At 32.0% G+C, this 27,969-nt stretch overlaps 4 protein-coding genes and 1 non-coding gene across 7 annotated transcripts; 3 read left to right on the top strand and 2 right to left on the bottom strand.

The window, feature by feature from the left end:
- Positions 1-1,592: 1,592 nt before the first annotated feature.
- Positions 1,593-1,787, bottom strand: LOC127245219 (U2 spliceosomal RNA). Its single transcript, XR_007837418.1, has one exon. It is a non-coding gene; the product is annotated as a U2 spliceosomal RNA (small nuclear RNA).
- A 538-nt stretch (positions 1,788-2,325) lies between these two features.
- LOC127245164 (low affinity inorganic phosphate transporter 4-like) lies at positions 2,326-5,563 on the bottom strand. Its single transcript, XM_051265906.1, has 2 exons — positions 5,017-5,563; positions 2,326-3,614 (listed from the first exon to the last, which is right to left on the bottom strand). Exons 1-2 carry the CDS (start codon positions 5,505-5,507, stop codon positions 2,564-2,566), a joined length of 1,542 nt encoding a protein of 513 aa, XP_051121863.1. The 5' UTR covers positions 5,508-5,563; the 3' UTR covers positions 2,326-2,563.
- A 4,241-nt stretch (positions 5,564-9,804) lies between these two features.
- Positions 9,805-14,806, top strand: LOC127244847 (mitochondrial carrier protein MTM1). Of its 2 annotated transcripts, none has more exons than XM_051265377.1 (11): positions 9,805-10,005; positions 10,349-10,657; positions 11,186-11,275; positions 11,889-12,017; positions 12,192-12,251; positions 12,358-12,528; positions 12,602-12,704; positions 12,866-12,960; positions 13,042-13,191; positions 13,590-13,648; positions 14,276-14,806. In XM_051265377.1, exons 2-11 carry the CDS (start codon positions 10,415-10,417, stop codon positions 14,406-14,408), a joined length of 1,233 nt encoding a protein of 410 aa, XP_051121334.1. In that variant the 5' UTR covers positions 9,805-10,005; positions 10,349-10,414; the 3' UTR covers positions 14,409-14,806. The 2 variants fall into 2 exon arrangements, with proteins under 2 accessions (XP_051121334.1, XP_051121335.1); XM_051265378.1 differs by having other exon boundaries at positions 9,806-10,005; positions 12,869-12,960.
- A 714-nt stretch (positions 14,807-15,520) lies between these two features.
- On the top strand, positions 15,521-18,925 carry LOC127244846 (RNA polymerase sigma factor sigE, chloroplastic/mitochondrial-like). The gene is made up of 6 exons (XM_051265376.1): positions 15,521-15,671; positions 16,324-17,043; positions 17,167-17,313; positions 17,619-17,855; positions 18,051-18,314; positions 18,535-18,925. The coding sequence occupies exons 2-6, from the start codon at positions 16,360-16,362 to the stop codon at positions 18,733-18,735; spliced, it is 1,533 nt and encodes a 510-aa protein (XP_051121333.1). The 5' UTR covers positions 15,521-15,671; positions 16,324-16,359; the 3' UTR covers positions 18,736-18,925.
- Positions 18,926-20,551: 1,626 nt separating this feature from the next.
- LOC127244896 (polypyrimidine tract-binding protein homolog 2) lies at positions 20,552-26,485 on the top strand. Of its 2 annotated transcripts, none has more exons than XM_051265485.1 (11): positions 20,552-20,703; positions 21,600-21,791; positions 21,893-22,102; positions 23,356-23,418; positions 23,512-23,585; positions 24,016-24,108; positions 24,777-24,834; positions 25,021-25,125; positions 25,209-25,290; positions 25,796-25,908; positions 26,008-26,485. In XM_051265485.1, exons 2-11 carry the CDS (start codon positions 21,606-21,608, stop codon positions 26,257-26,259), a joined length of 1,236 nt encoding a protein of 411 aa, XP_051121442.1. In that variant the 5' UTR covers positions 20,552-20,703; positions 21,600-21,605; the 3' UTR covers positions 26,260-26,485. The 2 variants fall into 2 exon arrangements, with proteins under 2 accessions (XP_051121442.1, XP_051121441.1); XM_051265484.1 differs by having other exon boundaries at positions 20,603-20,774.
- Positions 26,486-27,969: the final 1,484 nt, after the last annotated feature.

The following is a 27,969-nucleotide window of genomic DNA, read 5'->3' as shown; positions in this document are numbered from 1 at the left end:
TTACAGGATCATCATGGTAAAAAAAAAGAGTAGATAAAAAGTTGGGATCTGAAGAGACAGGTGTCGAATGATTCGTTGCTACTTTTTTTTCGTTCGAGTGATAGATTGGAACTTTTATTTGTTTGATTATTCTTCTATATTTTGTTTAGATTTTTAAATTTATTTCCAATCATTTTTTTTTTCACGATGTTGTACTCACTGCAATCAAGATTTTGTTTGGATGCTAAAAATTATTCGACAAAAATAATTTATTATCATCGTCGTCTAAATTGTCAAATTGAAAGAAAAAATACCAAGAAGAGGGAAAAACACAAAAAAAAAAAAACAAAAAACAAAACAAAAAAACAAAAAAGAGAGAAAGAAAAGGTACAAAGATTCAATTGATTATAATTGTAAATTAAGTTGGTATTTTATTTTTATTATTTTTTCTTTTTTTCCTATGTTAAAGTACAAATTTTGTCGCAATAATATTGTAATTAAATTTTAATATTATTGGGAGATTGATTTTACCAATAAATTGTAAAAGAAAGAAATTGTTATTATGTATATGAATAATTATATAGTATATTTTTTTTCATATTACAATAGATGAGTAGATTATCCTTTTTTTTTTTTTAAAACATACTTTTTTCATTTTATTAAAATATAAATTTTATTTTCTATCAAATTTAATTTATATTATATATTTTATTAAAAAAATAGTTTTTAAACTATTTAAATACATGTTTTATTTTTTTAATTATATATCATATTTTTATTTTAGAAATACTAATATCACCAAAAAAAATGCAGTTCTCACATTATAATAAAAAAAAATATAATATTTTTTAGTAATTATCAATGATATTATAAATTATAATATTTATATTTTATATTAATTTACAATAATGGTACTATATATAATTATATTTTAATAAGTATAATTTTATTTTTACAATTTGATTTACATTACATATTTTATTTCAAATATATAAAGCAAATCATAATTTTTATTATTAGATATTCATTTGAATTTTTAATTTTTTAAATTTATTTTAAATAGGAGCATTATTTTTCTTAAAAAAATATTTGATTGTTATTTATTTTATATTTACTATTTTATTATAAAATATTATAATTCTTAAACTTATTAAAATATTTAAAAATATATATATAATTAATAAAAAAAATCTATAATAGTATATTTTGAAATAAATGATACCGCTAATATTTTTTAATATTTATACATTGACAACAATTACAAAAATAATACTCTTTTTGTCCATTTAAAATTTTGTATTAGATTAAAAGTTGGAGTATTATTTTATTAGTTAGTAAAAATTTATAAAATAAAAAGAAAAATTAATATTTTTATCCTTTTAACTTTATGTAATTTTTTGTACGAAAGTCAAAATATTATTTAAACAAAAACTTAAATTAATACATCATTTCAAATCACAACAAAAAAACCTATAATTTTTCAAAACCATAAAAAAATTAACCAAACTTTTATATTTAAAAGAATGCATATATATTTTGTAATAATTAAGTTAAAACTTTATTTACTGTACAATTAAACTTTATTTACTGTAACAATTTGTACTTAGATATTGGTGGGGTGCTCCAGGCCCATGAAATAGTGCAATCCATGGACGAAGCCCAAAGACCCACACAGCAAGCTGCCTATTGGGCCTTCCCCCTAAAAAAATAAATTTAATATCATGTGGGCCATTGGCCCACGTATCAGATATTAAACTGATAAGAACAGATACTACACTTGATCTTAGCCAAAAGGCCGAGAAAGGTATGCTTAATTCAATCCTGGACTGCCCTATTTATACATAGTGCTTCCGCCCACTCTCTTCTCGAACCGATGTGGGATGAATGGATGCACGCTGAAATAGTCTTAAAAGCTGAATGCATTTGTCGATTCGATATTATAATTTGATTTTTACTCAAATTCACTCCCATAGTTTTGTTCAAAATTTACATTCACCCAATAAATAAAAAAAAATGCATACATCACTGCTAACGGGCAGGGTAGACCCAAGACCCGACTTGAAACCTATCCATTTATTTAAGGTCGGATCCAATTATTTATGGTCGGTTCAGGTTTAGAGATTAATAGCAGATCCTATCCAACTCGAACTCGGATCGGCACCGATAATCAAAATAATAAATATTATTATTTTTTTTATTTTTAATATCTATTTTTAATATTTTTTTTTGTGTTAGTTGTGGTGGCGGCGTCAAAGGCGGTATCTATAAAAATTTATATTTATTGTATATATTTTTTAAAATAAAAATATATATTTTTAGATAAGTCCATCAAATTAAACTTGTATTAAAATTTTTTGAATTTAATCTGACAAATACATCACAATAGAGCGAATACATACACATCTAAATACATTAGGTTTGGGTAGAGTCTTAGATCCAATAATATATATATATATATAGATAGGGTCTTGGTTCATATGTATAGTCGACCATACTCTACCCATTCTTATCCCTAATCGCTGCAACTTCTTTATTTATTAATTAAAATATTTATTATTACTATTATTATTAGCATCAAAATAAACTATTCGCCGCCGTGGCTCCTCCCCTTCTCCTCCTCCCAATTCTCCCGCCGCTCGTCGTCGGAGTATTTCCCGGCGACTTCCACCTCCATCACGCCGCCGCCGCTGCCGCCGTCCTCGCCGGAAATCTCCTCCAGCGACCGCCCCATCGTCTCCGTCACCAAAAACGTGCAGAAAAATCCGACAATATTCGTAAACGCCAGAAATATCATCGCCTTCTTTATCTTCCCCACGTCGCCGTCCTGCGTGTAATTCGCCACCCCGAAGGCCCCCACCATCGCCCCCGCCTTCCCCGCCGCCGCGCTCATCGCGTGACACGTGGACCTGACCCTCGTCGGAAAAAGCTCCGCCGGCAACACGAAGGTCGTGCTGTTCGGACCGAAATTCGCGAAGAAAAACGTCAGTCCGTACAGCCCCGCAAATATCCACTTGTGGTCCTTATTTTTCAGGTAATCGTATTTCAACCCCATAATTAACATAAACACAGACATCATAAAAAACCCGACCAGCTGGATGTAATACCGGCCGATTTTCTCGATGAACGCCACCGTGAACCAGTAGCCGGGAAATGTCCCGAGGAGGGCGATCACGAACATAGCACGTGACGTCTCGAACATCTCTCTTAACGCGCTGACGTCATCTGCCGCGTTCGTCAACCCCATCGTCGGAAAAATGTCTTTCTGCGTCAGATTCTGACTGTAAAACGCGATGTCGAGGAGGAACCACGTCGACATTGTTCCGACAAGATGGCGGCCGTGGCGGCGGAAGAATTCGTCGGAGAATAAGGTGTAGTTGTTGGAGGCGTTGAATTGGGACACCTTGTCCTGATCGCCATGGATTTCGATGTCCAAAACTCTTCCCATGTCCGCCGCCGCCTGCTTGGCGTTGCCCTCGATCAACGCCGTGTACCGCCCCGTCTCCGGCATCTTCATCCGCCAGTAGTACGTCAGCAGCGCCGGCGCCGCCCCCAGCATTAGGACAATCCTCCACACGTAGTCCCCCTCCGGCTCCGTCGAGAACACGTGGTCCTCGACGAACGGCTTTGCGCCGTACCTATTACATTTTTGCAATTTTCAAAATAGTAACAACCTAATAGAAAATTTTAATTTAAAGAAATACAACAAAAATATATTAATAGTTGGGATTTGAATTTTGTATGGGGTTTTTGTATTTTGGATTGAAATTTATATAGTTATACGTAGCCCACATCCACCATAATCTGCAAATAAGCGGGTTGTTTGCGGGCTAATCTGCGGCAGGTCGGAACACAATTTCATCAACACAACTCAATCCACTAAGCAGGCTGGTCCATGGACTTTTTAAAAATATTAATATTATAAATATTTTTGTAATTGATATTTAAAAATAGTTAAAAATAGTTTTACCGTGGAATTTAAATAATAAATATTTTAAAATAAATAACAAATATACAAAATTTTAATTCTAAATATTATTAGTTAGTGTATTTAAAAATTAATAATAAGAAATATTTTACAAATAAATTATAATTAATTTTATGAATACGTAGATTCTAAAATAAAAAATATTATAAAATAATAAAATGAGAGACTAACAAAACAAATGATGAAAATCAAAAGTAATTTTTTAATGTGATAGTAAGAAAAGATAAAAAAAGATTATATATTTAATTGATACAGGTATTATATTTACTTAGCCCGCGGGCTAACCCACCTCACTGCGGGCTAACCCACTCTCAACCCACGGCTTACGTGGGTTGGCCCGTTTAGGCCCGTATTGTAATGGGCTTACAAAATCACAACCCAACCCTCCTAAACAGTGAGGCAGGACGGGTCAATCCAATGGACTTAATCCATTTTGACGGCTCTAATTATATGATGTGATATAAATAAATATTCACATTGTTTTGAATGTAAAATTGATATTTAATATAATAATAGTAAATACAAAGAAGATGTTTGATTAATATTTTTAAAAAATAAATTAATGTGAATAATAAAAATCTTCCAAAATCTTTAAAACAAACCCATCCTAAATATGAAAATAATTATTTATATCACCTCAAACTCAAATTGTATTAGAAACCAAAAATTCTTTGAGATTTAACTAGTGGTTTGGAATATATCTATATTATAAGTATCATATACAATTAAGTGTACTTTGAAAAGTATATATTTATTTTATAAATTATAAAATATTATAGAAACTCTCGTTTTAAAGAATATTGTACAGTGTTTTCAAAAATAAGAAAAAACCAATTTCTATGAGATTTTTAATATTTTTTTAAAAATGAGAAATTTTTATATAGATTCTAAATAATGACAAAGGATCATGCATATTTTTAAAATCGATAATAAGCAACTTTTTCTACTTATAATTGTAGTATTTATTTACTTTGAGAAATGTATATATATCTAGCGAACCTAAATATCACTGTAAATATGTACGATAATTTTACTAAAATAGAGAACCGTACCAATTTAAATAAATCTTCGACAAAATCATGGACACCAATCCGGCGAAAACAATCCCGACTCCCTGCATCGCGAAAACGGCGGCTATAAATGCACCACGTGTCTTCTTATTAGCGTATTCGGACATGATCGTCGCCGACAGTGGATAGTCGCCGCCGATGCCAAATCCTAACCAGAATCTGAAAAAGCAGAGAGTTCCTAGAACACTTTTGGCGCTGTGTCCGAACGACAATCCGGAGCAAATGGCGCAGAGAGCCATGAGGATTAAGGTCAGTCCATAGACCTTTTTCCGGCCAAGCTTATCTCCGAGGTATCCGAAGAAGAGCTGCCCGGACAGTGTCCCAATTAGCGCAACTCCGATGACAAAGTTGTTGGTTCTGTGTGGAAGCTTCCCGGGCTTTCCGGTGGCCGGGTTGTAATAATAGAGGCGGCCGAGGAGCTTGGAGACCGGGGCGATGCAGAAAAGGTCGTAGGCGTCGGTGAAGAATCCCATTCCGGCGATGACGATGGCGGTGACGTGGTACCTATTACATTTTTGTAGAATTTTAGAGTTCCATTTTACTAATAATAATGAAAAGTTAAGTTTGAGGGTATTGATTCACTCTGTAAATAAATAAATAAATAAATGATGCATATCTCTAATAATTTAAACTTTTAAGTGAGTAGGTCATTTGCATCATCTAATAAAGAGTACGTTAATAGATGTGCTACGATAAATTCAAATAAGAACAAGTTATTGTTACTATGTTTGACTAATCGACACCGATATTTATAACCACAGTATATGTTACAATTGATTTTTATATATAAGATATATTAACATAGCATAGATATATATATAATACACTTGAGAACTGGTTGGATCAAATTAACATCAATGCATATTTTACAGTATATGATATAAATTCATATAGCAGAATATATTATTGATTTCAAAACTAAATAGATTTATATAACACAATACATGCTTATATATATATATATGATACAACATATATTGTACTATATAAAAAATCATTGTCCGCTTTCTATATATATGTTGATCAGATCAAAATCAGCACTATATTGATTTGAGCCCGTCAGCATGGCAACCGTCATCTATAAAATATAACATACAATAGATGCTAACAATTTACGAACATGAACATGTATGTAGTGTTTGTTATATTTTTATATAATGATTAAGTACAATCAGTACCGTAATTATTTTCTAATCAAATAGTTACAATTTAATCTAAAAAAATTTTAACAAAATATCGAAAATCTCTCAATAGTACCATTGGGTTCGGGCATTGTCGAGGGCGTTGAGGACGGAGATGTTGTTGGAGGCCATTATAATGTCGGTTTCTCCGGTGTGGCGGCTGCCGGTGGCTGTTGTGTTCTTACAGCTTATGTATGTATGTATATATATATATAAATAGAAAGTTGAAGTGGGCGTTGGGTTGGCTGCTTTGTTGTGTCGTTAAGACCGAAGCTTCAAAACAAGAAATACTTGATTTGATGCTGCATGTCTGTCTGTCTGTATGTCTGCCTACTCTCGTCTCAAGAGGATAATCAATGCATAGTGATCATCGAGTGTGTTTTAGAGTAGATAATTGAGATTTATTATTTTTGAAATAAAATTTAAAGTAAAAAAAAAAATTGGTTTACAGTTGCTACTGTGTGTTGTTTGGTCTGAGGAATTTTGTATTATGTTGTTCTGATTCGTCCATTCAATGATAGCGTTGGAGGCTTGAGCTGTCTTGGCATTTGGTTGCTTTATGCATTTATAATTTTTATGAGTATAATTTTTATTTTTTATTTTTTTGATACCATGGGAATCCACAGCTGCTACCGAAAGTACGCACTGGGTAAATTTTTGGCTGAATCTTGCAAATCAGGCCTGACGGGAAAGTCATAGTAAGCGAACTAAGGGTGTGTTTGTTTGAGGGATTGAACTTTTTTTCTACTATTCATCCAATTTTTTTCCTCCAAAAATATTAAATAAAATACTTATTTTTTAATTTTTTATATTATACTAAAAATTAATTTTACATTTAAAATATCACATCAACACCTATTTATATCACATCATACAACTATTCAAATTCAAATTTTTTACTATTCAAATCCCAACTCAAAATCCAAACCCTAGAACAAACACACCCTAAGTGTATAAAATATAAAGGAATGTAATTTAGTGGGGTATGTGAGTGGATTAACAACAATAATGAGGTTTTGAGTTCAAATTTTTACAGGGAGTATTTGGTTTGGAGTTTGGATTTTGAGTTCAAATTAAAATAGTTGTACAATGTAATATAAATATGTATTGATGTGATGGTTTGAATGTAAAAATATTATTAAAGTATAATAAAAAAAATTAAATGTTTATTTTGATAGTTTGAAATTTTTTTTTTTTATGAACAGTAGATTTTAGGGGAATCCCCCAAACAAGCACACCCATAGTGTTATTTTCATATATACTTTTTAAAAGGATTAATACATTACACAATTCTTTATACTATACATAAAATCAAACACACTATTTTGAAAAAAATAAAATAAAATACTTTTTTTATTTACAAATATTAGAAAAATTATTTTATCTGAATTATTTATATATACTTATAAGACTTTATTTTATTAAAAAATTACGTACTATTTCCGTCCAATTTATCAATTTATTTTTTGCATGTTAAATTTTTAATATTAATTATTATATCAAAACATAATACAAATTAAAGAAAAACAATAAAAATATTTATATTGGTGTCGTAAAATACTAAATGACATTTGTAAAAAAATTATACAATTATAAGAATATTTTTAATATTAAAAATAATGACACCAAATACAGATGGATGAATAGATTGACGGAGATAATATATTTTTAACAGTTATAATAATTTGTAATATATTCTTTTGGTATATTGTGGGAAAAGGTTTGATCATTTGGTTAATTAATTAATTTTAAAAATATATTGTAATCCTATCCTATCTTATTCTATATATAATTATAGCAAAGGTGGAGACCCCATCCTCAAATTCCTGGCTTCTCATTTTTTTTTGTAGATTTACTTACCCAATTACAATTATTTTTTTAAAATAATGGGATATTGGGGTATAATGGGATAGTGAATAGTTTCTTAATTATTTTTTTTTAATTATCTCAATAATTTAGCAGAATATCCGCAATTAGCCTCTGTTGTATTTCGGGAAGGATTTGATAACTTTTCCTTCTACCATTTAAGATTTATTCGAAGAGGCAAAATCTTGACAAGGATTTGGTGATTCTCACTTCTACCATTTGAGATTTCTTTGAAAGAGCCAAAAGCTTTATCATTTGAGATTTTTTTAAGAGCCAAAAGCTTGGCAAGAATTTGGTAACTTGGCTCGTCTCTTGTATAAGCTTGGCCAGTACCCTTGATCTGTCTCTGTTATAGTCTGTTCAACCTTTCACAATAGTAGACTCACCATTTTCTTATTTTTATTGAATAAAATTACTTACTTTTTTCTTTTCTAATCAAAGGATATTTTGAGATTTTTTTGTTATTTTTTTTTTACGTAGAAGAATAAAATTTACGGGCAGTTTATTTTAATTACATTTATTTCTAAATTGTCTTATATCGTCGTTCTAACTAACATTTTTGTATTCATGAAGTTAATTTAAATATCATTGTGTCTATATATATATATATGTGAAGTATCGATGTTATTATAATTTATCTTGCACATTATCGTTCATGTGCCTCTAACGTTTGTAAGATCAGATGCTCTATCTCCGATGTTTCAAGTTATGACCGTAGATTGGTGTGAATAATATTCACATAAAAATACCTTCACAATTATAACTATTTTTTTCTATTTTTTTTTAAAATTATATATTTTTTCCGTAGTTTATAAAATAACTTATACTTAAATATTATAAGCGTTTCCATCTACAATATTTTATTTACTTTTATTTATATAGTATAAAAATAATTTTATTATATACATATATTTATTTTATAAATTATAAATAAATCATATATGCAAAATTTATCAAATATATAATTACATTACAATATTATTTGAAACATATTTTAATTATATATACATCCTATGCTAGTACTATTACTATGCATTTTGTTATTTTAAATTTATTATGTTAATTTTCATATTGATAAAAATAATAATTTTATTTTTATTAAATATTATAAAAATAAAATATGATAAAAAAAAATACATATTAATTTTTAAAATTTCTGAAATATTGTTTATTTTCTTACAAATGATGTTTTTACATATTTTTAAAAAAATTTAGGGTGTATTTGTTTGGGGTTTTGGATTTTGAGTTTGGATTTGAATAATAAAAATTTTGAATTTGAATAGTTGTATGATGTGATATAAATAGGTGTTGATGTAATATTTTGAATGTAAAATTAATTTTTGATATAATATAAAAAATAAAAAATAAATATTTGATTTAATATTTTTAAGAAATTTTTTTTGAATGAATAATAGAATTTAAAAAAATCCTACAAACCAAACACACCCTTAATATATTGATACATTTATTATTTATATTATTTATACCATTCTTTAAATTTATTTTTTCTAACATAAATTAGATATTTTTATAGTCCACCTATTCGGCTGTCCGAAACTGCACCGTTCAGAAAATGGCTGGCTGTCGTCCAATAGAAGTTTCTAGCCACGTGGCGGAAGTTAAGCAGAAGCTTGCCACCAATCCCCGATTGAAATTTGCCATCACATAATAATCAAAATAAATAAATAAATATATTAACATTAATAATTAAAAATAAAATATTCGCGGGGACCAAATGTAGCCCTAAATCGTTGATATGTTCTTCCACCGCACGCAGCTAAGGGTGCTGCTGACCCTTCTTCCCTTTTTCTCCAAGTAATCATCTCCGACTTTCCAAATACAGACAATTCATTGCAAATTATACTCCAAGATTGCCCCATTTCCAGTTTAATCGGACACGGGAGGGATCAGCTATATCATGAAGGTTGTTTGTTCCTCTGCCTGCGCTTTTTGATTACACTTGTTGTTTTCGCGTAAAGCCCTTTTTATTTTTTATTTTTTTAATTAAATGTTGTTGGTGGGGATTTTGTGGAAGCAAATTTGTAATTTGCTACTTTGTTCTGTTGATATTGATTCCCAATTGTTTGGGTGAACGTCTAGGGCTTATTTTTTCAATGCGGTGTTTGATTTTTTGGGGGGAGAATCTTGTATCGTTATTATTTAGTGTATTTGCTTTTGAATGCGAGAGATGTTTATCTTTATTTTCCGATTATTTTGTTGAATTTGCAGTAGTTATTGACATTTTGTGGAATGGTTTTGAGTTTCAGGTTCATGGCGTCATTCTATGATATTTGAAGATTGTTTATTGGTAAGGGAGACATTTTAAAGGAGCAATGGCAGAAGAACTGAAGCATCATGAAAATGAATGGATGGAAGAATACAATAGAAATGTTTCTTTGATGTCTGGGACGATGGTGGGTGTAAATGGAATCGAAGTCTCTGCAACTTCACAAAACCGGAATCCCAATTTGGAGACCTCTTCCAAAACAAATTTGGGGTTGCCTGAGCGTGCGTTTTCGGCTGCTGGTGCGGCTTTTCTGTCTGCCATTTTAGTAAATCCGCTTGATGTGGCTAAGGTGCATTTTCTTATATTTAAAAGTTGGCTATTTATTTAGTTTATGCCACATTTTTAATTCAGTTGTCATGGAGTTTATGTTTGAGCTTGTATGCTTTTAGGTTATACGCTTTCTGCATTTGCTGAAGTGATTGACAAATTTTCAAAGGAGGATCCTGATTAACTTTTCGAATTTATTGTATTGCTCTAAGGTTTAGTTGATAAGTGGATTGAAATATGTAAAACTTACGTAAAATGAGTCCTTTAATTATTGTAGTAGAAATTTTCTTGTTGATGATCACTTTTGTTTCAATTTCTTTAGTATACAACCCTCACGAGCCACGATAAATAAATATTATTTTCTCTTACAAAATATTACATCCAAACTAATATTCAAACTAAAATCCAAAACCAAACCCCAAGTAAACAAACCCTGAGGTTCTGGTATTTTAACTATTACAACTGAGTTTGGTTTAACTTCCCATTCATTTGGATCTCTATTTGTTTACTTTTTCTGTTGTACCCATTCAATCTTTTCTTCTGTTTCCAGACAAGATTGCAGGCACAAGCTGCAGGAGTCGCTTACACTCATCCATTGAGTAATTTTGCCACTCGAATGTCATTGTTTGGACCGCACATGGTATGGCATCTAGTTTTCCTGTCTGTTATTGCTTTTACGAGTTTTATTGTTATTTTTACTTTTGTTAAATTCAACCAGCTAAGTTTACTATCCAAGATGTGACTTGAGGATGAATAAACTGCTAGCTTAAATTCGTGTTTTTAGGTCATATTACCAACATAAAGTTATTTTTTTCCTTTACGTGCTATGACATTCAAGATTCTGAGCCTTTTGCTGTGATCATGATCTTCATTAGTGGACAACTGTTTACTTCAAAGCTATCATTCTTTTGCATGAGATATTTAAGTTGAACTGATTATAAATTGATCTAAATGAACTGATCACTGTCTTCTTCGCCTATTTTGATGTCTAAAGTGTGTTCATATGTATAGTTCTAAAATGGGTTTTTACTAATGACATTTCTTTATATCAAAGAATGGACACATTTTTCCTGTAGTTAATGATTGTGGTGCATGTCTTTTTCTAATTATATGCTCACTTTAGAACAGTCTAATGAAAATCTGGAAGCAAGTGGATAATAGTTTTGCTATCCATTGCTTTAAGATAATAAAAAATAAAATTTAATTCATACAGGGAGTAATGTTTTGTCATTTCTCATATGTTGTTTTGCTAGATGTTTGCTGATCTGAGGTGTTCTCCTTCATGTGCACGGGCTGGAGTTCACGGCACAGTGTCAATTTGCCCACCTGATTGTTTTCAATACAAAGGAACATTGGATGTGTTCTACAAAATTGTGCGGCAGGTTAGTGGATGATAGATTGATAGATAAACATCCTTCGTGTAATAACTTACTTCACTTGTGTCATGTCAATGGAAACCTTCACGCTAATACTAATGTTCAGAATATGGGTTTTGGTAATACATTTTATTCTATGATTTCTAACAACTGTGACAAATATTGTTGTGCATTTTGCAGGAAGGGGTTTCTGCTCTCTGGAGAGGAACAAATGCTAGCTTAGCACTTGCTGTGCCCACCGTAAATTCTTTGTGACCCCTTCTGGACATTTCAGACTTTTGTGAGCTTTGCAAAATGAAATACTGTTTTCCAAAATGCTTATAATTTCATATTTACTATTGAACAGGTTGGTATATACTTGCCATGCTATGATGTCTTCTGCAACAAGTTAGAGGAATTTGCCACACACAATGCTCCTGCCCTAAAACCTTATGCACCATTGCTCGCTGGTTCCCTTGCTCGGTCTTTAGCATGCGCAAGTTGCTATCCCATTGAGCTTGCAAGAACACGTATGCAGGTATTTAAATTCTGTGTTCTCATGGTGTTCTTATATATTCAATCTATGATTAATTATTTCACCTACTTTTCAGGCATTTAAGCATGCCCATGGTGATAAAAGGCCTCCTGGAGTCTGGAAGACTTTAATCGATTTAATCTCCCAGGTCAAGGGTTCCAGTAGCATAAATAACACCTGTAAGTTTGACTTGTTAAAATATAACAATGATTTCATGATTTTTCTAAGCCAAATGTGGTGGAGAACTTTTAGCTTTTATTGTTTCTTGAGAAAAAAAAAAAAAATTCCTTTTGCTTGTTTTTCACCTGTGCCTAATTTCTTGTTGATTTAATACTTGAAGCAGTGCCAAGCTATCGTGTCTTATGGACGGGTCTTGGGGCTCAGCTTGCTCGCGATGTTCCTTTCTCTGCAATCTGCTGGTCAACCCTTGAACCGGTGAGTGCGACTTATTTGTCTTAATATCTTAATCAGCATTTATTCCATGTAATAAGGTAATTAAAAGATCTCTTGTTTCAGGTTAGGAGGCGACTACTAGGCGTGGTCGGAGGTGAAACTGATGCAGTCAGTGTTCTTGGAGCAAATTTTTCGGCTGGTTTTGTTGCTGGGAGCCTCGCTGCTGCTACTACGTGTCCACTTGATGTTGCAAAGACTCGTAGACAAATTGAGGTGATTATTTATTTCTAAGCAAAGTCATCATATGTGTGGATTATATTACAAAAATTTCGACCCACTTTGTATAATTTCTTGTTCTTGTTATGGTTCACCTTTGCCATTGAAAATGATTTTTGCATTAGATAAATTATAGTTATGCATAGTTTGTCTCTACAGCCTTTGGATTTATTTGGCTTTGTTTTGATGCTTTGGGAATAGTAAAAATTTTGAATCAAAATAATTATTTGATGATAGATAAATAAGTTTTAACATGATATTTTGAGTGAAAAATAGTTTTAATATATAATATATTAAATTAAAATACAAGCACAACCTTTGTTTTCTATCCTCATTTTTTTAACCATATTATCGTGTTCTAACTCAGTATTGGCTATTGCTTTTCCATTTTGTAGAAAGATCCAGCAAGGGCTTTGAAAATGACTACACGGCATACGCTCCTGCAAGTTTGGAGGTATCGTTTATCTATTTCTAGCCACAATTGTTACCATTTGCAACTTCATTCCTTTGCAAACGATTACCCTTGTCACTATATCACCTTTTAGTATCAAATCATTCCATTTTGAAAACCCATAATCCTATTTTTTGTTATCTTCCACTACCTTCTTGAGGCCTTCTCCAACGCAATGCCAATTCTGGTGTTGCAGTTCCATATTTGGAGATATGCTTCTCCAACGCAACTCCATTAGCAACACCAATTATGGAGTTTTTTAATTTTCTTTTAGTTTTTATAAATTGTAACTTCGTCCCTACAAGGACCAATCTGTAATTTTTTATATTTTAATTGTATATTTATATTTTTTAATATAAAAAGTTGTTTAAAATAATATATAAAATAAAATATTTAGAGAATATTTAGATAATATTCTTTTTGGAGTTGAAAATAGAGTTGTGGGTTGGAGTTAAATTACCGTAGCAACTGTATTTTTAGAATTATAACTGCATAAATGGAGTTGTCCGGTTGAAGATGGCCTGATAGTAGAAAAGAATGAATACCTGTGTTTTTGATATTTTATTACTACTAAGCTAATGACTGATTTTTCGGCTATCCTGTCACTTCATGTTATCGAACAATTTTCAGGGATGGAGGTATGAAAGGATTGTTTGCTGGGGCTGGCCCACGCGTTGGTCGAGCAGGCCCTTCGGTTGGGATCGTGGTTTCGTTCTATGAAGTTGTAAAGTATGTTCTACACCATCATTACACCGTATCTTGATAAGGCATACCCATACAAATAGAAAGAACTTGAAAAAGAAAAAGCTGCTGACAACTAGAAAACTAACATGAATTCTGGATGTTGCGAAAGAAGCATAGCCCGACGAATGTTCAATGTCAACAAGTAGGCGTAGAGATAGCACAGTCTCGTCGTTTCGACATTCGGGGAAAATAATGATGTTTCTTCTCATTTTCGATGGTTATGGTTGGACAATGAGATCCACCCATGAGAAGAGATTTTGTGAAATTTTGGTGTTCTTTTATTATTGAACAGTTTTGGTTATTGAACATCAGTCAATTGTTTTGGATTTTGTGGATTTTTGCAGTCGTTTATTTTGGTAATTCTGTAAATGCACCATTCATTTGTTACTCAGGTAATTCTATTTTGGATTTTGTGCACTTTGAAATTGTTGATATTGACTGCAAATCAGATTGTGGTTTTTTTGGGTGTTCAAATATTTTTAAACTTATTGAGAATCATAAAATATTATTATTTTTTTATTTTAAAATAATTTTTTTTTAAAAATATATATATATATTTATAGATGACAGTACTCATAAAAATTGAAAACAAACATAATGTGAGTTTTTATAAACTTCCAAACGAAAGGTTTGTTCTTTTTGAGTTATTATTCTTTTTCCATATTTTTTTGTACAATAATTTTTACAAATTAATATATATTAATTTTTCTTATACAATATACTATCCAATCATTAATTAAATCAAAACATAAATACAAAGTAAACACGGTCCTCTATAAAATTAAAAAATTTAAATGGCTGCAATACGGCGACGTTTTAAATCTCGGACCATCAAAGGAGCACGATGGGCCCCATATTTTGGCGTGACACGTGTGCACCAATCAGAATGTGTTACGTGGCAATATCAATATCCATAAACTTTGCCGAAATATCTCTCCCGCCACGTTATAGAAATTCGTTCGTGCCATCGTCTGCTCTGCTGTTGGCCACGTCACTGCACTATTTTTTTCTAGCTGACGTGTATAGGAAATCTACCGTTGATTTTTCTTTCGTCATCCTGGCCGTCCACATTTACTGCGAATAAGCTTGTGGACATAGAAATTCCAGAGCGTAATTTTATTCTCTTTATATACAATTTTTTGTAACTAAGTTTGAGTTTCAGTTGCGGTTCTGTTCATTCAACACCACTGGCTGTTTGGTCGCCGGAAAATTCAGTCGCGGCGGACGGAGTTCTTTGTATCGAAGGTTGACTTGGTTGAATCGGATTTGTGATCTCGTTGAGGTACTTTCTATGCGTTGATGTGTGCTGATTTGCTGTGGAAATTGAAGTTCTGTTGAGCTAACTTGTTGTTCGATATAATTGTTTATCACTCGAATGAAATGTAACTGTTTGCCTTTTGGTGATCGTATTGTTTCGTTTTTTTATTCAGTCTTTTGTTTGTTGTTTTGGTGTTCGCTGACAGTTATTGTTTCTGATTTCGTGAATGATGTGGAAGATGGAAGAACGAGCACGCCGAGTTTTAATTTGTAATTATCTGTTAGCCCTAACTGTCAAATGATCCTTTCAGAGCCTTTGGAAATAGGACTGAAGAAGTTTAGATGACAGCTTAAATGTAAAAATAGTTCTTCTTCCAGCTTATAGGTGAAATAATTTGACATAATTCAAATAAATTTTTAGTTCCTTGGAATTACAGCCAAAATCCTACCATCATCCGACTTCACTCCTGCCTTTTTGGTTAGTCACATATAGTGATTATCCATGATTGTATACGATCTAGCATCTGATGATGCATAATTTGCAGTACTAATTGATGGCGAATCAAATGATGGGAAGGTTACTACAGCATTTCGACTTTATTAAGCATGGATTGCTTTGCAGTACATCTATGATTTTTAGTATGGAGATTATGCATTCTATTTTATGTTTTTGGCAGTTGATTTGTGTACCAGTACCACACTGCTGCTTTGGCATGGGAGTTATGACTGTCTCTAGCTCTTCTGTGCAAACTCCATTGGGATTGAATGCAAGATATTCCAGTCGCGTATCGTTATTGAGAAGGCCAGTAATTTTGTCTTTCAAAACTGATGATAAAAGCAAGACAATACCTTTGGAGACCGACAAGGAAAATGTAAAGATTTCAAGAAAGGCGAAAAAGCGTACAAAAAGAATGAATGCTGTCTCAACTGATGAAGCCTCACCGAGTACATTAAATTTTGATTACAATGAAGCAGCTGCAAAATTGGAACATATCTACAAACGTAGTCCTGAAGCTGGCGATACTGTTGAGGAGGTCGAAGATCGAACAGTAAAGAGAGAACAATTGAAGAAGAAAAAGACCAGAGAATATGACCAAGTAGAGAAGAGAGCTGCCAACAATGTGGTAAGGAGTCACAGGAAGAAAAAGAAAAGATTGAATCTTGAGAAGAGGATTTCGCTCAAAAGAATGAAGATAGAAAGCAAAGCTCTCGATTCATCATCATCCCAAAATAGTGAAAAGACTAGGGCTAGTGAAGATGAAAAGATCGATAGGCTTCTAAGGGATTATTCGGCTTCCACTGATTTGGTCAGCTTGGACTGGAAGAAAATGAAGATCCCTCCAGTTCTTACTTCATCAGAGCATTCATGGCTTTTTAAGTTGATTCAACCAATGAAGGTAAGGGCTCTAATCTTCGGTGGAAATTTAAAATCATAAAATGCCCAGCAAATGTATATATATATATACATATCATTTCCAAGCAGTACTTTTCATCTACTGATTTGTTATATTATCATCCAGGCGATCCTTCAAGTAAAGGAGACCTTAGAAAACGATTTAGAACGGGAAGTAACTGATGGTGAGCTAGCAGAGGCAACGAATATGTCTAAGGTTGAGCTTGGAAAACACTTGAAAGTTGGTCAAGCTGCCAGAAACAAGCTGATTAAGGTAATTACATGTACGCATACATATGTATGTATATGTGACATACATTTCGAATGATCCCTTATGGTTTGCCAATAATTTGATATGTCAGCTGAAAAAACGTCTATGCAATTGAATGAATGAGGTCTTTGCCTATTAGCTTCTCGCATTCTGCAGCTAGAGCTATTCTTCTTACGTAGTATCTTGTCATACAAATTTTCATTGACTGCTATCTTCCTAATTCAATAATTTAGTGTAGATTCTAAATTCGGACACGAATTTGTTGTGTTTTTCCAAGACTAAACGGCTGTTGTTATAATCGGTTGCAGCACAATCTTCGGCTGGTTTTGTTTGTCATGAACAAATATTTCCAAGACTTTGGAAATGGCCCAAGGTTTCAAGATATGTGTCAAGCTGGTGTGAAGGGTCTTATAACAGCCATTGATCGCTTCGAGCCGAAAAGGAAGTTTCGTCTCTCAACATATGGCATCTTCTGGATCAGGCATGCCATCATCCGATCTATGACCACATCAAGCTTTACAAAAGTCTCGTTTGGCCTAGAGTCGGTAAGCCAAATCTACGAAACTTCCCATTTTTCTTGATCAAGCTGTGTAGTAACAATTGGAACACTATGTGATATGTAACCTTATAGGTGAGATGATCATTTAATATAATATAAAAATATGGTAAATCTAAGGAAGCTTGCTAAAAGACCAATTAATGATCATGTAATAATAACATTAATATATTTTTTCGCACAGGTCCGGGTCGAAATCCAAAAGGCCAAGCTAGAGCTTTTATTCGAGCTTCAAAGAACACCGACTGATGAAGAAATCATAAAACGAGTAGGAATCTCCCCAGAAAGATACCGGGAAGTGATGAGGGTATCAAAGCCTATCTCATCCCTCCATGCACGGCACATCGTAACTCAAGAAGAGCTGATCAACGGTATTACTGACGTAGATGGCGTCGAAGCAGACAAAAGAAAGCAACCAGCGCTCCTCAGACTCGCCCTCGATGACGTGGTAAATTCCAAATACATTTATTTACCTCGCGCATTACTCCCTTAAAGATCCATCTGGATATAGTATTTACTGATTAGCATGTGTTGTCAGTTATGTATTATATATTTAACATATTAATATATATATTATGTGGATCATTGTCACATACTATCAGTTCTGCATTGTATTATATTAACATAAATTAAGTAAAAAGTTACTAACATTGTTGCTCTTGCAACAGCTCGATTCTCTGAAGCCCAAAGAGAGTTTAGTGATCAGACAAAGATACGGGCTCGATGGTAGAGGTGACAGAACTCTGGGAGAAATTGCGGGGAATCTGAACATTAGTCGGGAGATGGTGAGGAAACACGAGGTGAAGGCTCTGATGAAGCTCAAACATCCGGCGCGAGTCGATTATCTTCGCCGGAACATCTTCAAATAAATGCTGTAAGTCGTAAATACTGCCACTGTATACTTACATACAATACAATGAATGCTCTATACAAAACAAACAAACAATAATATGTTCAATCCAAATTTAACACAGGAAAAATAAGCCTTTTGCATTGTGCTTCACTTCTCTAAATGTACCTAAGCCATTTCACTCGTTATTTATGTAAGTTTGAACGTAATCTTGGTTGTTTCTTTAGGCCGTGTTTGGTTATGAGAGGAAGGGAGAAAAAAAAAAAGACTTAGATGTAGACAATGATTTTTTGAATCTTGAAAATGGTTGAAAATAATAAAAGAAATTAAAGGTGTGTTTTTTTAACCACCAAACCACCATTTTTTATTATTGGGATTATGTATTTTAATATTCAGAGTCAAATTTTTTCCAAACTCATTAAAAGAAACACATCATAAGTCTTTGACATGATGTATTTTTGATAAATTTATTAATGGTTGAGTAAAAGAACAAATTGGGATGTATTCTTCTTAACTTCAAATCGAATCAAATAGTCTGTAGACTCGACAAGATAAGTTATACGCAAGTCGTAAATCTCAGGTTTAACTTAATGGCCTGCAGACCCGACAAAGTCACAAGTATATTCCCAAATCATCCGGCCAAACACAAGGTTTTTTTTTTTAATATTTGGTGAAATTTGAGTAGGAGAGATAGTTGGTATAAATATTCTAATCACAATTTTTTTTTGTTTTTTTTGAATATTTGGTGGAATTTGAATAGGAGAGATAGTTGGTATAAATATTCTAATATTCCCTCCGCCTCCCTCTAATTGTCTCATTTACATGTTTTGCGACATTTATCATTTTATTTTGATTTGTACTATGTTTTATATAATAAATAATATTTAAAATCAAACACACAAAAACTAAATGAGATCATAGAATCGGACGGTAGACATAAATTAGTACTACTAATTGTACTTTCAAATTTTATTTAAAATTTTGATTGGTTTGTGGTTTGTTCAATTTATATAGACATAAAAATTAAAATTTATGAAATTTAAAATACGATTAAAAGCGTAAAAATAAGTATATAGTTTCTTAATAGAAAAAAAATAATTGATCCAAAATCTAAACCAAAGTGAAAAGTTGGTATCGGCGTGGTCACATTCAGAACGTGGGATCACTGCTATTAATACTCTATTTTATTAATAATAATTAAATTTTTATTAATACAAATTTTAATATGTATAATATATATTTTATTCTTTTATAAAAAGTAATTATTTAATACAATATTTCTTTTTATATTACTCATATAATTATGTATTTTTCACTTAAAAAATTTAAATAATCATATCCTATGGATTTGTCTAGTCAATTTTTTTTTTTTTTTTTTTTTTTTTTTTTTTTTTTTTATGATATCCTCAATATATATTTTATTCTTTCACAAAAATCAACACTCAATATATAATATTATTTTTATATAAGATTTTATCATTTAAAAAAAAAAAAACTAAAATTAAATTTCACAAAATAAAAAAATACTTTTACTTTATTACCAAAAGTAAGAACAAAATTGTCTTTATATATATTATTTGTACTATACTTTAATAAAATATTCATATATCTAAATTTATGTATAAAAAATAAATAATAAAATAAATATATTATTTATATTATATAAATATATATATATATATTGCATTTTTATTAGTAATATTTATCAAAGTCGTAAATAAAATCACTCAAAAAAAAAAAAAAAAAAACTCCATAAACTGACACGCACTTATGGGAAGAGTTTGGTCCACAGTTGAAATAAGAAAGTACAATTTAATTCATTCTGGCCCAAATACAAAAAATACTTGTATAGAAATACAGTGGCCCAACGCTAAAATACGCTGCCTACGAACGACCTCAGATCTTTCTCTATCTTTTCCTGTCCTCGCCGGGCTTAACTTTCTCTCTTTCGCAGGGTGTCAACACCGATCAATCCCAATCCCAATCGGTATCCCTCCTTCCAAGCACTCATACTAATCCCATTCAGATTCTGTTCCCCTCTCCGAACCCTAATTTCCAGTAATTTTTTGCGCTACTTTCTATAAATTTTATTTTTTGTTCTTGAATCTCAATTGCTCTGATTTTATTTATTTATTTATTTGGTACATAAACAAGGGTTTGCACGTATGATACGTTTATATATTTTGGATTCGTACCGATTTGTGTAATGGTTGAATTGTGGGTTGCGAAATTGAGGTAGTTAACTTGGTTCTCGGAAGATCTGTTCGTTATTTTAGCAGATTCATGGTTTGTAATTTGGAAAGCGCTTGAAAGATGCACTGTGGGGTTCTTGATTGTGGATGTCCTTTGGATTTGCGTCTGTCTCAGTTTCGTTGCTAGTAAAGAAAAATTTGTGTGTTCGGTGACGTGAATATCATAGCCATCTTGTTGTTGCTGTTAAAAAGGTTTCTAATTTCTATGTTGTCAGAAAATTTGAAATCGTACCTTGTGAAACTGGATGAATGAGCAGTTGTAAGAAGCGTTGAGTGAACAGTGTGTTTTTTGTGTATGGAATGGATTTCCTGCAACATTTTTAGGGTTTGCAATGTGTTTGGGGGTTTGAATTTTTTGTTTTGGGTTTTCAGTAGTAAAATTTTTAATTGGAATAGTTACTTGATGCTATATAAATAGGTGACGATGTTTTCAATGTAAAATAAATTTTTAGTATTGTATAAAAAGTAAAAAATAGTTTTTTGATTTGAATGGGGAAATTTTTTGGAGTAATAGCATAAATCCTCCAAAATCCCCGAAACAAACACACCCTAAAAATTTTTTTGGATGTTTTGAAGTGTTATGTTAAAGGTATAGAATAATTTTACAATTATGTGTTGTGGGTCTTTGTAGGTTGGGATGTCGTCTGTTTCTAGCCAGCCACAGTTTCGCTACACCCAACCGCCATCGAAGGTTCTACACTTGAGGAATTTGCCATGGGAGTGTACAGAAGAGGAACTGATTGAACTGGGAAAGCCGTTTGGGAGAGTTGTCAGCACAAAGTGTAATGTTGGAGCCAATCGAAACCAAGCATTTATTGAATTCGTGAGTTTAAATTTCCAGTAAATTCATTAAATTTGAATTATTAGAACATTGTTTTCGTGCTTTAATGATCATGCCCTTTTGTGATTTATCATGTTTTACAGGCAGAACTAAATCAAGCAATTGCGATGATATCATATTATGCATCATCGTCCGAGCCAGCTCAGGTGCGAGGGAAGACTGTCTACCTACAATATTCCAACAGGCAAGAAATCGTGAACAACAAAACTACGGCAGATGTTGCTGGAAATGTGCTGTTGGTAACAATTGAGGGGAACGACGCACGCCTTGTTAGTATTGATGTTCTGCACTTGGTAAGAAGGGGACATCTTCGTCACCGACTCGAAGCACTGAAATTTAAAATTGAGCTATGAGGATGTCTTCTATGATATATTGTGTGTAGATTGTTGTTAAGATTTTATTTGACCGGAGTCTAAATGAATCAGCAGGCACATGTGAAGGAAATATCTTCAATGGCAGCTTATTGCATCGAGAGAACGAGCGCATGTCTGTTTGTCTTCTTTCTCCTATGCTTAAAACTAACTCCTCCTACCCTTCTTCCTCATCTTGATTCCACCCCTAACTTTTTAAGAAGCCTTGAATGGCTATTTTCTCTTAAATTTCTGGCTCTCGATGCATAATATTATACTTAGTACTGTATGATCTGTTCTCGTGTTCTAGTTGCATGATAACATAATTATTTTGAATTTTCTTATACTTGTAATGTTTTCAAATTTATTCTTTTATTGTTTAAAGGAGAATCCTAACCATTTTATGGACAGCAAAGGTGCGCAGAAGCATGTTTCTTAATAGTTATGGCGCCGACCACCTGGGCTTTTTTGGTCACTAACGAAACAAAATCATTTTTATTTGATTTTTTTTTTCAAGAATAGTAATAATAACTATGATAATTTCAAAACTTTAGGTGCAACTTCTGGGAAACACTTATCATACCCAACTGTATCTGAATTCCAAAGCTTACGAAATTCTTGCTATTTACTAGAAGGGTTAAACCCATGGTATTTATTGGTGTTATGAGTGATGCTAAGAAATTTTATTTTTATTTTTGCATGTTTCTTTTATATAATACGTTTTTTTTCTCTTATTCTTCATCTTGTAAACTTATCTAGCATGACAGGGAACTGTACGGTTTCCTTCTGCTTGTGTGATTAGCTGTACCCTAATAAAAAGTTTTATAGTTGGCCTGGGGGATGTTGTTAACTTAAGTTGACTTATGATTTGATCTAATTCATTGGAGTTTCTTCAATATCTAAATTTCCATCTCTATAAATATCCATGCGCAAGCTTTATCCGTCTGTTTTTGTTTGCTTCAATACTGTATTAAATTTTATGTAATAGGCTTATGGCCTGTTGCTTGAAGTTTTACTATTTAGGGTTCCTGTGTGAATTAAAGTTTCTATTTGATGAATTTATATATGGGAATCAAGATTTGCATGTTTTGTATCATCTGCACGAGATTTGTTAAATTTTGAAAGGGTAATGGACATGGGTATATAGCTTGTGTATACTTATGTGATGCAGCAATTAAGTCTTGTCTGATATGCAGGTCTTTTCTGCCTTTGGATTTGTACACAAGATTACTACTTTCGAGAAGACTGCTGGTTTTCAGGTTTGTACCTTGATCAGTTTTGGTTAATGAATTATAGTTTCACATAATTGGAAATTTTGGGGCATCACAATCTCCATCTTTATCCCTCATCAGGCTCTGGTGCAATTTTCTGATACTGCAACTGCCTCTTCTGCCAAGGAAGCCCTCGATGGAAGAAGCATTCCAAGGTGATCTGGATTTTTATATTTGGGTTTGGTTGTAACCCAACTGTTATCTCAACGTTGGGATTGGAAATCTTCAGAAGCTTAACTAAGAATCTGCTTATGGGGTACATGCATGTTCCTTTACTCACTCAACCTACCTCTCCTTGTTTGGTTATTGATGGTGACCCGGACCTTTAATAACTAAAACCCATCTAGTTATGCGGCTTAGAGATGGCCAAGGTCATAATCTCAGATTTTGTTTGGTTGGGGACAGTTAAAAAAAAAAAAAAAAAAGGATGAAAGTTTTTATGTATAGAAAGTTTTCATTTAATGGTGTGCTGTTCTGTTGTGGAACCATTGACCTTTGAGATTGTCTTATTGAAATTTACATTTCATGATCTTGACCCTGTAGTGATTCTGTACTGATATTTTGTTTCTGTTGGGTTTGTGCCAGGTATCTAATCACAGATCTGGGGCCGTGCTCTCTTAGAATCACTTACTCTGCACATACAGACCTCAGTGTAAAATTTCAGAGTCACCGTAGTAGGTAACTTAAATTTGATTTTCACTGTTTTATTAATATGCGACTGAAGCATGGATAATGTAGGGTTTGTTTGTTCACCCACCATTTTGTCTTGATACAATTCCCGATGAATATTAATAAGAAATACAATATATATACACATTCCATTATAAATGAAATATAGACACTATTCTTTCACAAAAAGTAGTAATTCAATGCAAAATATTATTTTTTTAATATTATCAATATAATTCTCCGTATTTTACACCAAAATATTACTTCAAACTAAAATACTGAACAAACACCTAGTATTGTAGTTTTACTTTGAACTTATTTGTGAGGTTTCTGATGCCTTGGGCTATTTGAAATCTTCTAGGCCCCGATTGGTTGGAGGAATTTGGGCTATTCAAATTCATTCGTTTCATTTGGCAACATGTGAATTTTATTTCTTCATAGTTGGATGTGAATTTCAAATCATATCTTTAATATTTCAAATACTCTCTATATTATGCCATTTCAAATACTTCCTACAACCAATAAATGGATTTTAATCATGAAGTATTTCAAATCCGAAGAAATTCAAATCCATTAAATTTAAAATCTACTTTCAAATCCAAATCCATCCAACCAAACGGGGCCTTAGTTCTATCAAATTCGCACACATGATCTAACATCTACTTGTGTTAATGTAGGGATTATACTAATCCTATGCTCCCTGTTGCTCCTTCAGCTATTGATGCCACGGGACAGGTATACTGTAATATGAGCTATGTCATAGGTTTCCTTCAATCAATTATCCTCATCATCATTTTTAAAAAATTTCTAATGCACGCAAAGTTAACTATTTCATTTCTGCAAGCAGAAAAAAATCGGTACTTACAATGTAAGATGATTTAATTAATGCGTATCTGATAACATGGAACTGCCAAATTGCAGTTTAATTTAGGAGCTGATGGGAAAAAACTGGAGCCGGAGAGCAATGTTCTACTTGCTTCCATCGAAAACATGCAGTATGCAGTGACTTTGGACGTTTTACATACAGTAAGTTTGTTCTAACAATTACTACTTTTTGATGCCATAGTTTTTGGATCATTCCTCACTGTGATTCTGCTTTATTTGCTCAGGTCTTCTCAGCATTTGGTTCTGTCCTGAAAATTGCCATGTTCGATAAAAATGGTGGTCTTCAGGCTTTAATACAGTATCCTGGTAAGTTTAAACCGACAGCTATATGCACCAAAGAGTAACGCTTTGTCGGAAATTTTATCACAAGTAAGGTACTGCTTGGATAGAAGTTTTGAAAGTTTTTTTGGAATTTTGAAAAATTTTTAGAATAGTAAAAAGTATTTTATGTGATGTTTAAAAATTACTGTAGATGAATAGTCTCAAAAGTTCTAAAATCGTATCTGTTAAACTTTTCAAAAATTCTCATATTAAGTATTAATTTTTTACTATTTTCAAAATTTTCTATAATTCGAACACTTCAAACCTTCTTAACGGAGCCCTACTAGTCATATAAAGAAAATGCAGTAAACATATTTCCAGTTAGGTGAGGCACATGTGAAGTGGTACAAGTGTCGTCCCTTTTTGGGTTTCGGTTCTTACTTTGAAGCCTCGGCCAAATGCTGATTGTGCACTTCTCTAAAACTCCGCCAGTTAAAATTCTTGTTACAGTTTTAGTGAAAAGAGGTCTCATACTTCTGTCGACTTGCAGATGTCCAGACTGCTGTTGTTGCCAAGGATGCCCTGGAAGGACACTGCATATACGACGGAGGATACTGCAAACTTCACATCTCGTATTCCCGACACACTGACCTCAGCATAAAGGTGAGATTTCTACTATCCCATCTATTAAATGAGTCTTTGCTTTCGAAAACTTTTTTTTTTTTTTTTTTCCAACATTGTTGTCTCGACCATTACTTTCAGGTGAATAACGATCGGAGTAGAGACTACACCATCCCGACTACCGCCAGTTTGAATTCCCAGCCCTCCATATTAGGACAGCAACCGTATCCGGGCATTCCCGGCTACGGCGCAGCGGCATATTCTCCGGCTTCTGCTTCAGGTATGCCAATGCATAATTACCCTTATGGGCTTCCTGCAATGGGGCACGGGGCGGCGCCGCCGTCCCATGGCGCGCCGCACTCGTCCCCTATGCAGCCGTATAATCATCAATAGCGACAGCCATCCGCCGCCACCGCCGCCGCCGCCGTGCATATGGCTGTGCTATGGGTGTGTGCTTAGAACTCAATTCTTAACTTGGGAGTTACTGAATGCAAGATTTGATTCTGGTAGTAAATGTATTTCTGATCTGATCTCTCTCTCTCTCTCTCTCTCTCTCTCTCTACCCTTCTAGACTGAGAAACCTTATACAATTTACTCCATTTCTGGTGTTTTTCATTCAGCTAGCTTTTCTCTTTTTTTTTTTTTCTTTTTTTTTTTTTTTTTTGTTGTTTCAATTGAAAATTTGATTTTTATGGTGATATATTAAATGAAAAAAATTTGTTTAATTTGATGGGTTTGAGGAAAAAAATTGATGATTTATAAAAAAAGGAAATAGGGAATTTTATTTAAAATCGTCAAATAAAAAACAAACGTGCCCTAGATTCTTACTAAGAACCGACGGCAACAAAGCTGGGGTGGTCCTATGTAGAAAGAATTTTTTACCAAATATTATAAATGTAAAGCGATTACTACAATCATTCCTAAAAATTATTATGACAAAGTTTTTATTTTTTTTAAGATAATTTGGAAAGGTTTTTTTTCTTTTTTTTACAAGAGCGAAAAATATATATATATGAAATAAAAAAATAATAAATATATATAATATATTAATATTTTTTCTTTCATTTTTTTATTATTGTTTTTTGTTGTATTATTTAATAATGGTCAAATATTCATTATGTTTGAGCGAAAAGTATCTATTTATTTTGATTATTTTTCTTATGATAAAAAATAAATATTTTTAATAAAATAAACGAAAATAATAAAAATAATACGTCGAATGTATTGTATTAATTAAAGTGCCTATGAGAATTCGTTGGTCAACTTTCTTTCACTAACTTTTTTTTTTTTTTTTTTTTCTAGTCAGGAAAAATGAAGAACATGTCCACATGAATTTTAGCATAATTAGATTAATAAAAATTATGATTTTTTTTCAAAGATAAACGGTGTGTTTGTTTATTAGTTTGAGGTATTTTTTTTGAGAAAGAAACAATGTAATTGTTAATTAGTTTGAGATATTTTTTTCAAAGATTGTGTTTGTTTATTAGTTTGAGGTATTTTATTTTAGAAAGAAACAATCTAATTGTTAATTAGTTTGAAATATTTTTTTTTCAAAGATTATGGTTGTTTATTATTTGAACTATAAAGTACCTAGAATTATGTTTATATTATAGAAAAATAATATTGATATTAAATTATTGACTTTTTGCAAAAATATATATATATATTGTTTATCATATGAATATATGTATATATTACATATATATATATATATTTATTAATATTAATTAAGATTGTTTTAATAAAAATTTGTTATTAGAACAATTTCAAAGTTACTATAGTATTTATTTATTTAATAGTAATTGGACTAACTGTCATAGCATATAAAAAGTAGTGTGGTTAAGAATAAGTCAGTTCGTGAACTCGACTTAATTCGATTCGATTTAAACTCATTCATGGACACAAATGAGTTGAACTGAACAATATAAATAAATTTATTTTATTAATGAATTTTGTCCACAAACATTTGTTAAAAAAGTAAATATATAAACTTATTAATTATAAAAATACACAAATACTAGCTCCAACAATCAAATTGCTTACCAAAATGAACTCGAACAATACAAATAAACTTGTATTTAATGAACGAATGTTCGCAAATAT

Source organism: Andrographis paniculata, unplaced genomic scaffold, assembly GCF_009805555.1.
Source record: "Andrographis paniculata isolate CXL003 unplaced genomic scaffold, ASM980555v1 Contig21END, whole genome shotgun sequence".
Taxonomy (NCBI): domain Eukaryota; kingdom Viridiplantae; phylum Streptophyta; class Magnoliopsida; order Lamiales; family Acanthaceae; genus Andrographis; species Andrographis paniculata.
This window is presented reverse-complemented; position numbering and strand designations above follow the sequence as displayed.

Excerpts from the sequence above, each read along its gene's own strand:
- LOC127244846 (XM_051265376.1), top strand. The coding sequence starts at position 16,360 with ATGGGAGTTATGACTGTCTCTAGCTCTTCTGTGCAAACTCCATTGGGA. Across the intron at positions 17,314-17,618 it reads CCAGAAACAAGCTGATTAAG|CACAATCTTCGGCTGGTTTT; the intron begins GTAATTACATGT and ends AATCGGTTGCAG. Across the intron at positions 18,315-18,534 it reads GACTCGCCCTCGATGACGTG|CTCGATTCTCTGAAGCCCAA; the intron begins GTAAATTCCAAA and ends CTCTTGCAACAG.
- LOC127244896 (XM_051265485.1), top strand. The coding sequence starts at position 21,606 with ATGTCGTCTGTTTCTAGCCAGCCACAGTTTCGCTACACCCAACCGCCA. Across the intron at positions 24,109-24,776 it reads TTTCAGAGTCACCGTAGTAG|GGATTATACTAATCCTATGC; the intron begins GTAACTTAAATT and ends GTGTTAATGTAG. Across the intron at positions 25,291-25,795 it reads GGCTTTAATACAGTATCCTG|ATGTCCAGACTGCTGTTGTT; the intron begins GTAAGTTTAAAC and ends GTCGACTTGCAG.
- LOC127245164 (XM_051265906.1), bottom strand. The coding sequence starts at position 5,507 with ATGGGATTCTTCACCGACGCCTACGACCTTTTCTGCATCGCCCCGGTC. Across the intron at positions 3,615-5,016 it reads TCGAAGATTTATTTAAATTG|GTACGGCGCAAAGCCGTTCG; the intron begins GTACGGTTCTCT and ends AAAATGTAATAG.
- LOC127244847 (XM_051265377.1), top strand. The coding sequence starts at position 10,415 with ATGGCAGAAGAACTGAAGCATCATGAAAATGAATGGATGGAAGAATAC. Across the intron at positions 12,705-12,865 it reads CAGTAGCATAAATAACACCT|CAGTGCCAAGCTATCGTGTC; the intron begins GTAAGTTTGACT and ends TAATACTTGAAG. Across the intron at positions 13,649-14,275 it reads ACGCTCCTGCAAGTTTGGAG|GGATGGAGGTATGAAAGGAT; the intron begins GTATCGTTTATC and ends AACAATTTTCAG.